Source organism: Poecilia mexicana, unplaced genomic scaffold, assembly GCF_051168715.1.
Source record: "Poecilia mexicana isolate PSO_F unplaced genomic scaffold, ASM5116871v1 scaffold_4, whole genome shotgun sequence".
Lineage (NCBI taxonomy): Eukaryota > Metazoa > Chordata > Actinopteri > Cyprinodontiformes > Poeciliidae > Poecilia > Poecilia mexicana.
Window position 1 is genome coordinate 9,900,343 of NW_028263373.1, and position 13,103 is coordinate 9,913,445.

The 13,103-nt window shown below is 39.7% G+C and overlaps 1 protein-coding gene across 3 annotated transcripts in view; it reads right to left on the bottom strand.

Annotated features, from left to right (window-relative positions):
• Positions 1-13,103, bottom strand: part of ssbp4 (single stranded DNA binding protein 4) — a 111,690-nt gene that overhangs the window by 24,437 nt on the left and 74,150 nt on the right. For all 3 annotated transcript variants that reach the window (XM_014991513.2, XM_088004919.1, XM_014991514.2), the window contains exon 5: positions 8,908-8,997. In XM_014991513.2, the coding sequence (XP_014846999.1) occupies positions 8,908-8,997 (90 nt within the window). The remainder of the gene's footprint in view (positions 1-8,907; positions 8,998-13,103) is intronic.

A 13,103-nucleotide genomic window follows, 5' to 3' on the forward strand; every position in this document is an offset into this window, starting at 1 on the left:
CAAACCCATCAACACAAGCCCCCCTCACCTCCCCACCACTCATTTCGGCTTAAGGAAGACCCACACCGCTGCCCCTGATGGACCACTAACAGAGAGAGAGAGAGGAAGAGATAGAGAAGCACTAGTTTCTTCCCTTTTCCATTTAAAGCAGTGAACACTAGAGGGCAGTGTGTAGCTGTCGTCAAAAACTACAGCTCTCCCACACACACCGAAACACACACATACATGCAGACAGAGAGCACAAAGCAGCCTGCATCATTGAACACAACAAACAAAGCCAGGAGGAACAGCACCACACATACACACACACATGCACACGCACACACACACACACACACCCGCACACACACACACACACACACGCATACACACACGTACACTGAATGCACTCTCATTGTCATTCCTTGCTAACATTCCAGAGAGAGCAGTGGTGGTAGCTTTAGCTCTCCTGCTTTGCTCATGGAATATACCACAGGCAGGAATACGCCATCCCGCCGGTATAGGAGGAGGGAGTTTTATCCCCGAGGAGAAACATGCAATAGTGACAGACATTTAAACATGTTAGGATGACACCAAATGATTTATATAAGCACTACTCTCAGAGGTGTTAAGCTGTATTCACACCGAAGTTGACTAATTCATTGATTTTGCAGCTGGACAACAACAAACACTGATAAACCAAGCAATTTACATTTACCCTTATATATATATTTTAAAAAAAAAATCTAAATCTTTACACAAGAGGTTTCATGCAGATGGTTCTATGGACTGTTGAAGGCTGTGTTTGCTTTCAATATCAAATAAATGTGGCAATGCTGTCACACAAAAACTCTGCGTTCAGCCAAGCCAAACGGGTTTTGTGGCAGTAAAAACAAGATTCTACGCAGACGGTCATCCATTGTTTGCATTTCACACATGTAGGACTATCAACCTCCAAATGCAAGATACGAGGAGAAAATATCCAATGTTGTGGTTTGCGTTAATTCACCATTCACAAACTGCTGTACGTTATAAATTTCTTTTTAAAAATCAAAGTTAAAGTTAGAGCTCCAACATTAACTATTTGACGTCCATCAATCATTTCTTTTTAATGAGAGAAATTTCCAAAAAAAAAAAAAGGTAACCGCTTGTAGGTGACGTCATTTGTCATTAAGCACACTTGCATCATGATGTAGGGGTAGCAATCTCGTCTCTGCCAGCTAATTTGCATCACTTTGATTTTCTGTGCTTGCATAAACGATATTTCAATGTAGCCAAATTCTCGATGAAGCCGCTTCATTCACAAACCTGCTTATGTTTTCAAGGGCCAGAATATTTAAAATCTGGATTGAAATACAGCTCATTAGGACTGATTTTTTTTTTTCTTTTTTTGGTTAATGAGCTTTATTTTTAGACAAACGGAAGAGGGAGAGAGAGAGAGAGAGAGAGAGAGAGAGAGAGAGAGAGATAATCGGAAGACATTTCACTGGTAGATTGGACTCTTAAGAACACATGGATGTATGTAATATCAACAAACTGAAGATCTCAAGTATTAATTGATTTTAGATCTTGTATATCAGCTGAGAAAGTCTTCACTCCCTTAAATTTGTAATAATATATCTGCCTTTATCTCAGCTAGACTTTTACTAATATCTTATTATCAATAATACTATTATTAATGCCCTTATTTCCACAGTGCACATCCAGAGGAGTCTACCTGGACAGGGTGCACACTGCAGATGAGTAGGACCTGCAGACGACGAGAATGTGCAGCTCCTCTCCGTGTTCAGTAGTTGAGATTTCTCCTAAGACTCCGTTAATTTGTTTAATATGCCCACAACCAGCTACACGAGTTCAATTTCCTGACTGTAAAACAGACCACAGAAAGCCTTATCCTCCCATCACACTCGAGCAAATCTTTCTTAAATTTCACTGGTCTTACAAAAATATGTAGATTTAGTAAAATGTGCTGCGTTCCTACAACCTAACTTAGATATCGTAGCCCAGGCATCCCAGACTCCAGTCCTCAGGGGTCGATACTCTGCAACTTTTAGAGGCAACCCTGACCCAATACAATTCCTCAGCATGCAATCAACTTTTGTAGTGTTCTGCTAATGACCTAAATATTTTACCCAAGTGGGTTGAAGCAAGATATTAATTTAAAAGTTGCAAGATGTGAGCCTCTGAGGACTGTACTTGAGACCCCTTGCTCTAGCAGGGGGTCTCAAGTAATTATTAATTTGGTCTCCAGCTAGTAGATTACTTTAGTTATTCCACTGATATGGAATTAATGCAAGTGCTACACAAATGTAGGACCAGGGATTCGCTTCATGCTTTGGTATGCAGACGCTCTGTCTGCACTGAAGAAGATTTACAAGTCCGGTATCAATTTCTGATTAATTCAGCTATTAATTTTTTGTCCAGTAGAGGGCACTCATAAGTTGCACAGCAAAGTGAAACTTTCTGCCTGAGACTGTTGGGTGATGATTTTAGCATGGAAAACAACCAATCAAAAAAAAAAAAAAAAAAATTATATAATGGGAAAATATTTTCTGGCATTTCTACAATCAACCATTGCCGACCAGCTTTTTCCATATTTTTAATAGTACTTTGATGATTTGTATTTGGTGATGAACTCCAGGTCTTTCAGCTTGGAAGGCCTCCATGCCATCACCCAAATCTTCAGCTCCTTTAAAGAGTCTCCTTCAGACGTTGGCTGGGCCCAGGCTTACTTTAAAATTAAATCTGCCACGGGTAGGAATAATGTCGGGCTTAGCTGTTTATCAACATAATAAAGCCTTTTTACAGATGGTAAAAACTCGATCCTCATTTTAATGACTGAAAACGGAAAATGAATGAAAGATTAGACCAAAGAAGAGCACAAAGTAACGGGCAATAAACACACACAGTCAAACGTTGCTTTCCCTTAACGTGGCTCGGCCCACTTAGTTATTAAAAATTGTAATAAAACAGTGATCTTCTTTCAGATCGCTCAGAGCGCCTACAGTTTCAGAGGCTCGTGTGGCAGCGTGCATCGGGGGTGCGCTTGGAGAGATTTCCTGCACCTGTCTCCAAACTGATAAACCCCAGTGCGTCGGACACAGTGTGCTGATAGAGATGACACATGCACAGTGGGAGACAGAGGCTACAGTCAAAACACTGTTTAACTGCAGCGACTTATCAGCAGTTCTGAGCTGCTGCTGGAGAAGCAACAACAAACAGCGAACGAGGGAAACTTCTGATGGAGCACGGGTGTTCTTATTTTTTTAGGACTGTCATCCAGAGAATCATTAGATATCATTTTTGTTGCTGTCTTCTCAAGGATAAGCGCCGATGATAAGAGTAAAAGGTGGAACCTCTTCTCGTTGGCTTTATTTCAGGCAGAAGTGAGGAGACACGCCAATGAATTCTTATCTTCATTTATCTTTTTTTTTTTAAGTTTGACTCCGAGTGCTCCTTCAGTCGAAGTACAGAAGAGGCATCTGAATTCAGTTTTAGAGAGCTGGTTATATTCCAATATGCTGAAGTTTAGAAAATATCCAGGTTCTCAACAAAGAGTTCTCCAGCAGGGCTGCAACAATGGCTTTAAGCTAATACTGAGATTTAGTATTTGTCTTTGATGGTTTGGGTCCTATTCTGCGGCTGCTGTGGTTTTAAATAGTTGATAGCTTTGTCTTGCTCAAACAGTTTTACAGGCTTCATTTAAATTTTGACAACTCATTGGGATGTCGCACATTGAATGTGTTTAGGAAAAATATTGAACTTTAACTGGAATACAACTTTTAATGCAAAAGTTACATGTGACCCCTCATTTCTTATAACTTGCTTCGAAGCAGCCAGACTCCTTAAAGGGGTATTGATCAGTGATTCTTCAGGTTTAACTTTCTTTGAACATGAGGGGCCATTTTACAAAATGTACATTCAAGAGAGCACAAGTTCCTAACATAAGCAAAATGTGGCAAAAGACATGAAAAGAACCCTCACATAAATTATTATTTTTTTTATTACTTCCCTCAAATTCATAAGTTTGACTGATATTTCCTAGAATTGCCTTTTGAACAGTTTGACTCATTTCAAGTGTTTTGGGTTTTTCTTCATCAGGCTTCTCATAACAGCTTGCTGGATCTTTGGCCCATTCCTCCTGACACAACTCGTGTAACTGAGTCGGGTTTGAAGGTTGCTTTACTACCAAGACTTTTTCAGCTCTGCCCACGAACTTTCTATAAAACTGAGAACAGGCCATTATGATGGCCACTTTAAAACACTGATTTTACTCACTTTTAGCCAGTTCGTGACCAATTTGGACCCATTTGTGCCAGAATTCTCTTCCTGATGTTCCCGAAAACTTCACACCAAAAAACATGTCCACTTGTGTGTCTCTACTTAATGCAAAAGTTGTGAATCATCCAATCAGAACCTTACAAAGACATGACGTCATCGTTTGGACGTTCAAATAGTTCAGATGGAAACGTTTGACTTTGTGGAAAGTAATTACCATTATTCTGGCAATTAGCAAATGGGAAAGATTTCAGAAATCCCAGCTAATCAAAAGCAGGGAAGAGTTAGTCTAATTTAATGTCAGACAGAGAAAGTGAACCTTTGTGTTTTTTTTAATACAGTGTATGTAAATATTTGGTTTCAACTGTATATAAGATGGTTTAAATGGCAGCCTCTTTTAAGACACATTTCATTCATATTGCTGCAAAAACAAGAAATTGAAACAAAACTGAAGTTCATTTAGGAAAAGATGAACAAATAAAGAGACAATTCAGGACTTTTGCACAGAAGTCTATATGTAGAAAGCACAGCTTAGCTTTTATTTTTTTAAGACATAAGACCTGAGTGCCCGCTGCTACTTTTTGCTGTCATGCCTTTCATTAACTTTGTCACCCATCAACCTCCCATAATCCCCTGTCATCTGCACTTTTTCTTGTCCTCCCCTGAGGGCCATGATGCCTCAGGACAGGACATGGACAATTGAGGACAGCAGTTTCAATGTACAACTTATAAAGCATGTATTCTTTGCTATTAATTCCTCTGTTTTCCTTTCTAAACCAAGACTACTTTTAGCTTCATCTTAAGCCCTACATAATTTACAATATAAGGAGTTGTACATGATAGTATTATTCTTCAATATTCATTGGTCAGGCTAAAGAGTGTTCAAATTTGTTTTCTGAAGTTGTACTTACTAAATTTCAAATCCACAAATGAGTGGAAACTCATTCCCGAGTCAATAAGGTGGAATTAACCGACTATCGTCATGCAACCAAAACAGAAGAAATATGTCTGATGAGACGAGGTGGATTAAATCAGCTGGGCATGTGCACAGCAGAGTTATGAATACTGATTTCAAAGATCCAGAGAATATTGGCTTTTTGAATTGAAATCAAGTCAAACACAATTGTAGCAAATTAAATGCAGGGTTTCAAATCAGGACGCTCTGTATTTTGTCCAAACTTAAACTTTCAGAGTTCTTGATGCAGTTTTTATGTATTTTTTGGACAGGTTGATGAATAAAACCATCAGAATAAAAAAAGTAAAACTACTACTTTTTCTATGCCCTACCTTGTTCTCTACACCACATCAGATCAGGAAAACACTTAAATTCTATAATTTTCCTGAATGAATCCTGTAATTGTTTGTGTTTACGGATATAAACTAGAGATCAGGCCCAAAATCTGATGGACCCAAAACTGGATCATTGAATAATTCTGATCTGGATTACAACTTTTCATTACTTTTTAGTTATTTTTCTTGATCCTGCCACTGAATTTTACTGTTTCTTTTTTTGTTTTGCTTTGTTTAAGTGTGTTGTGTTTTATGAAAATAACCTTGACTTGAATTTTATGGCCATTTTCTATCACTTATGCAATTTGCCTCAAAGATCTCTTGCTTTGCACTAGCTCGGTAACTTCACATTTTAAGTTCATTGTCAAAAGTACAGCATATGGTCATAACAAACTCTGTATGGCAGAAAAGATAAACCACTTCAAGAAGTTTCAAAGTAAACAATCTCACCTCCACTTTCCTGTTTATTCCTTTTCTTTAGCCCTTATTTCACACAGGATCAAAGCCGGTAACAGAGTTAGGGTCAGCCATGCTAATTATCGCATCAGTCCAACAAATATTTGCAACATGCGCACATGGAGAGATCATACATGAGCAGCACAACTACAGATGCTGGCGAGTTTGCACACGACCCTGAGGCAGCTTGAGAAAAATATAATAATTTCAAAGACAAGGAGGAATAGGGGGAGTGTGGAAATGTCATGGAGAAGGATGGCAGACATACAGAGAGAGAGAGAGAGAGAGAGAGAGAGAGAGAGAGAGAGAGAGAGGCGGGGGAAAGGGAGAGGAAAACTGACCCCGAGTTCAGCTAAGAAATGACTAAAGCAGCAGGAAATTCAGTTTACGGCATATAATCCATTCACAATTCTAGATCGACAGTCAAGCGGCTGCAGAGTGGCTGAGGAGGAGCGATGGGAGTGCGAGGAAAACCTCCACAATATGTGGGAGGGAAGAATCTGCTTCCCCCTTCATTTGAATGAATGAATGTGTTGCAGAAAACTCAGTAGGCTGCACTTTCAGATTGGTCCGCAGCCATTTGTCCGCTAGGGAATGAATGTTGGAGCAGAGAGCAAGGTGTAATGCTCAAGGAAAATGATGTAATGTGAACAAGACACTGATATACTGTGCGCTTTTAAGGATGTTTTCAAAGAACACTTTATCTTTGCCATTTACACTTCAATTTCTTGTTTTGTTTTTTTTCCCCACCCTAGAATATGATAACCGAGCTAAGCAGATAGAAGGCGAGATTAGGAAGGTAAGTACTTATATCCATTCATCCTTTCATTCCCTCTCTCTTCTCCTTGTACCCTTCTGCCCACTCTCCCTGCCCGTCTATCTGTCTGTCTGCCATGCGCGCAGAGTCTATTTTTGGAAAGCAATGTCACTCACGCAACACCATCAGATAGCTTTCTCTGTGTCCTGCTCACAACTCATACATCATTAACATTCTCACACGCACATGCACGCACGCACACACACGCATTTTGTGTTCAAAATGTGCTGCACACACACATTTTGCACACACACGCACAAGGCTGTGCAATGCAAAATGTGCTGCTGATCCACAAAAAGGGAAAAAAAAGCTCTTATTGTGTCACAAACATTAAACTAAGTAAGGGGAAATTTGTGCAACACGTTTAGGCCAAACACATAAAAAGAGGAACAGAGAAATCGACTGGTGACTGGGATAAGCTGGTTTTCAGTTTGATGTGGCATGACTGGTGACTGGGCAGCTGAAAACTCAAATATCCAATCTCCTTGTGACCAGCGAATGCACCGTAATAAGTGATATCAGCTCTTGCTGACAGGAACACTCCTCTGAGTGGACGCAGTAACAGAGGGGGGAAAAAAAGACTCATAGTTTGCCAGTTTCACTATCAGTTGTTTAAAGTGAAGCTCGATGAAGCACAGAGATGCAAGCAGCCATATAGGAAGGAAAATTGTCAAGAACTGTTGTTCTGTTTAAGCAGAGAGAGAGAGCATGACTTTCAATGGATAACGGGAAGGCTGAACGAGCCTAGCCAGGTTTCTCTGTTTTTATCCAGTTAAGCTCGTCATGGAGCAGATTGGATTCAGAAACTTTGGCAGACTTTTGGAAATCTCACCCTTAGGGATCTACATTTTCTAAGAATACACTCAGAGTGTGACGTTTTGGCTCTGCCAGCCATGTTAGCCGCATTACCTGCTAACATAAGATGCTTATGCCAGTTTAAAATGTAAACTTTATATATTCCATTCTTTATTTTGAAATATTAAACTCTTTGACAGTGACTCACATAAATGCCTTCACTTTTAATATAAATAAATAATGACCACTCAGGTCAGAAGGCTAGAAGAACATACTTTGAATGCTATACTTGTATCTTCTTTTATTCTAGTTCTTAAAGACAAATCGTCAGGGTGTCAAATCTTAAACAAAAGAGAAATCAGAAATCACAAAAGTCCAATAAGATCAAATGTTTTAAATGTGTATGGGAACCTCTTATTGTGTTTGAAAAAGCTAAATGAAATCCAAAAGCTTCTGACATTTTTGTGAAAATTCTGGGATTTCACTGCGCTAAATTTATTTCTAACATGGCAGCTATATGGATACTAAAGGAAAAAGCTTAATACTCAACTACATTTTCCACAAAAGTAGTTGAGACGACAGGTTTTTTCAGATTTTTCAGTCTTCTCCAAGTCGTTAAACGACAGCTGGTTGAATTTGCGTAGACAAAGGTTTGTTTTAGTCCACTTATCAAAAGCATTTGCAAGAGAGTGGAAGAAGTGTGTCACCAAACCTGTCTAGTTATTACAAAGATTTCATGCAGATCAATTTACGTGCAAGTTTTGCTGCAACTGACCTTCTTTTCCTAAATGACATGGGCACTATATGAAGCAATTCATTAAATCTTACCCCATGCTACCATTTTAATTAATGGCCAAAAAGGAGAAAATGAGAAAAGGAATAAAACACAGATGAGGAATGACCTCGCCGGCTTCTGAAAGCTCTCATTTCGGAGAATAAGTGAAACAAACAAGAGCAGTAACAGCTTTATCTGCTCCTCCCAAATAAATAACTACAAGTTCATTCTGAAAATAGAAACTGTATTGAAGCAAACTCTACAGAGAAATAAAGCTCAGCGAGAAGACCAGGGGTTAACAGCTCGACAACCGAAGAACATACGGGACATATGCAGGACAGAGAAGGGAACACATCTGGACAGGGATTAGGGTGGCTAAAGAGGCTAAAAAAAGGAGGAGGAGACAGAAGGATGGGCTTAACTTAGGCTAAGTGAGGGAGAAGGGTGTGTATGTGTTAGATGAACAGCAATGTTTGAACAGCGGGTAGAGAGGTGAGACCTCAGGACAGATTCTTACTTGAAAGAAGCCAGGGGGCATGGGTCCTCCTGGCATGCCATCATTGGGTGGCATGTTGCCCATCACTGGACTGGGAGCAGCGGCCGCACTCTGAAAAGACACAAAAGAGAATACTTTCTTTTTTTCTTCTTCTTCTTCTCAGTATTCTTGTTAAATAGAGCAACACAAAGTGGCTGAAGGAAGGTGTTAAAATATTCTTGGAATTGCCTAAATTAATAGAAAGTGAGAAAAAGTCCAACTGTGCTGGCACGCTAAAACAAACAAAGTTCCAAATCGGGTGACAAGTGATTTGAAATATTATTAGTTGGTGCTCTGAAAAAACATTATATCGCAAAGGCCGCAAGACAAGCACCGTTCAATCTGTCTTTTAAAAACGGAGTAACTTAGAGCATAAATCAGAGGAAGCCAGAAGAAAGACACTGTAGCCACAGCAGCTGCAAAAGACTTAAGACTGAGGTAAAAGTTCACCTTCCAGCAACAAAACATCCATAAACATGCAACCAGAGCTACAATAAAATGCTTCAGATAAAACATATTAGATTCCAGTTCTGAATCAAACAAAGAATTTGAAGTAAGACTTGAAGGTTCACTCAATCCAATCTGAGGACTTATCCCAAGTTTCTCTAGATGAAGCCCGTAGAGACTTACCCCAAAAGACTACAACATTTGATGTAGGATATACAGCTGCACGCAACACTTTTCATATTTAAGTGAATCAAAAATTGCAAATCTATACATTGTTTCATTCATTTTCCCAATTAAGAACTACTTTGCATTGGTCTATCACCTAAAGTCCCAGTAGAATGCATTAAAGTATGTGGCGTCACTTTCTGGCACCATTTCCTTCATCTTCCCTGACAATTCCAACGATTTTGAGCAGGGATATAAACAGACAGTCGTGACACTAGATGCTCTGATTTCCTTTTGAGATGGTAAAACTGACCTTTGGTATTCAGTCCTGTCATAGCTTGACGTTCACATTTTGTTGGGGTCAAAAAGAAACAAAAAGTTTCCCCGAGAGACAAATTTAGGGCAAACTATGTCGATTGTTTTCATTACTCTCCATACAAACTTTACATTTTTCTGAAAGATCTTGACGTTGCCCTCAGAAGGCTGGAAAGATGGATGGCCACAAAATACGCTTCTGTCAGTCAGAGTCGGTTACTCCAGCACAGATCACAAAGGTTTAGTTGCCTAAGCGTAACCTTTAACACGAGGAAAATTCTCACATGAATCATGTTTACAATGGTGTCACCATTCCTATTTTATCAGTCATGGATTTGTTTCCACAAAATGCAAACAGAACCCCACCACCACCAACAACAACAACAACGCCCCTCAGCGAGATTTCTACACACTCCCACTGCAACAATCCCAGAGAGCCCCGGCTGACCTGCACGGCACAGGCGCTAAGTAAGAGGGCCCCAAGGCCATGAGGCCAGACACAAACAACTCTGGTGAGGGGGGTGGGATTCTGTGAGACTCTGGATGAAATGTTAAAGTCAGTATGGAAAAAAAAAGAATAAAGCAGACATGTATCAGAGGAACAAGAGGATGTAGAAAAAAAAGGGATTTCTCTGGAAAGGTGACAAGAGGTTGCAGAGTGTTCAATAGCCCAACAAAAGATGCTACTGTATTACTCTCTGGTCGAGGTGTTGACTCCTTCAGCTCCTTCTGAACTCAGCAGTGGAGAAACACGAAGAGGTGGAGGTCAAGAGTAACTACTAGAGTAAAAAGTGAAAGGGAACAGGAATTAACTCTGCTTTTTCAAAAGCAGATATATAATAATAATAATTTAAAAAAAAAACCCTGAAAGTCTGATGAACTCATATGAGGAGTTTCAACAATTTCTGGAATTTCTTGTGTCTTTTGAATGAAACAGCAGTGAGCATTTACAATGTCAAATGCATAATCACTCTGTTCCTGATAACAAAGATCCAAACGAGATGCTGTGTTACTTTGCAGCAGAGTTTAGATGTGTGTTATTAGCAGTGCTACCAGACAAGATCTAGGTTGGATCATTGAAAGCTCCGACCATAATTATTTAAGGATAACCATGTTTTTTTTTTTTCAAGCCATGTCTTTTTCAGCAGTTGTTGCTTATCTATAGTACTTAATTAACTATGACTAATTGATTTTTTTCATCCCTTTTTTAATTCTTCATCTTCTTCTTGTTTTATTATTTGCTTTAATTGATTGATCAAACAACCTACGGCAGCTGAAGTTTTTTTGGACTCCATTGCTCTCTTTGAATGGACATATACATAGTTTCAAATCAAATGCATATTTTTGGACAGCCAGATGTCCACCTCCTGAGAATCCTGCAAAAAGTGAAACTCTCCAAGCAAAAAAAAAAACAAATAGTTTTTTAAAAGATCTATTCGGATTCCCCAACATGTAAACGACCCATTTTTATCCAGAGTTGTCCTGTAAGAAATGCTAACATGCAGCAGATGAGACAGTTTACTTTTAGTCATAACTAACTTGCTTTCCACTTATTTCTTAAAGTGTGGAGTTTCACCATTTTGCACAAAACAAACTAAGAATCAAGAAGTCAAGAAGTAAAGAAACCCCAAAACAGCACTACAGGAGATTGGAGAAACAATGGACTAAATTCTGGATATTAACTCAAATGCACACACACACACACACACATACACACACACGCACGCACGTACACACACACACACACACACACACACACATACAGTTAAAGAGCTGTGTTGTTTTCTGAGAGCATTAGCAGTGACAAGGAGAAAAGACAAAGAAAAGGAGGATGAAATGAAAATGAGCAAAGAAAGAGAGATCTCAGGCAGAGGAGGAAGAGTGAATGGAAGAGGTGGTGCTGGCATGGAGGTACGTGTGGCCAGTGTGTGAGTGTGTGTGTGTGTGTGTGTGTGTGTATGTGTGTTGCTCGACAGTTTGCAGGTGAAGCAGCAGCAAAAGGCCCCTTCTCCTAGTTGCCATGACAACCCCGACCTCAGCTCCTGCTCTCCAGCGCCCATTAAAACCCTCAGGCCGTCAATCATCAGCATGGCCAGGGAGCAGAGAGAGGTAGGGATGGAGTGAGAGAGAAAGAGAAAGAAAAAGAGAAATAATATGAGAGAAGATGGAAAGAAAGAAAGAGAGAGAGAGAGAAGAAGAAGAAGAAGAAGAAGAAGAAGAAGAAGAAGAAGAAAGGAACAGAAAAGACACAGTGTCTAAAGCTGCCTGTGGCTTTTGATAGCTGCCCTGTTTGCCACAGCTATCTCCCTCTTTTCTCTCTCGCTGCACACAAACAAACCATCAACACAATACCAGCACAGCGTTACCTCCTCACACACACCGGCCCCTCCACAAACACGTCTGCTAATAATCATAGCCGCGTTTCAAGACGTGATTTCACAACAGCATCACATCACACAAGACTTTTTCTCTGCCCAGCTTCCATTTTCTAATCCATCATTCTTCTGGGTCACCATTTAACAGCAACCAGTCACTCACAATGAACTACTAAAGCTTGGCTTCCTGGACATTTATGGAGAAATAAACACCCACATCAGTACCAAAGCCTATTTTTATACCAATGCAGAGGCAAAGAGGAAGAACTGAGACAACTTATATCATTTTTGTCTGATGGTGAGGCGGTCTCCTGCAGAACACTCACTGTTCATCATCAGAATCATGTTAACAGTGGTACCAGAGGGACGTTGTCAGATCCTAACTTCAACATTAACTCAAATAAATATTTTAAGTTAGATCAGCAAAGCTGACTCCACTGTCTAGGCAGCATGATGAATATGACGCCATAGCCCGTATGGATAAACATTATCCCTAAACCATTGAAAAAACCTTGTCAGGCTCAGCCATGGTAATGACTTCTATCATCTAATGCAACTTAATTTTAATGATTACATGCCCCTCCTCACATTGTCTCTGTTTTTATGGGAGCAGTAGAGTGATAGAGAACAGCTGTGCTGGCATTTGAAGATGTTTAAATGTATCTTTTAGCTCAATCCAGTTCATTTTTTCTTTAACAGAACTTAAGGATAACCTTTGAAAATCTGCAGGAGACAACAGAAAACTTGAAATAGAGAAGTAGCTGCATGCTTAGGAGGTAGCCAGCTACATTACCAGCTAATTGTAGGTAGCCACCTCTTCAAACACAGCTAGAGGTGTGTTTGAAGACAAGCCTATGAAGCAAGCCATAAACAGAG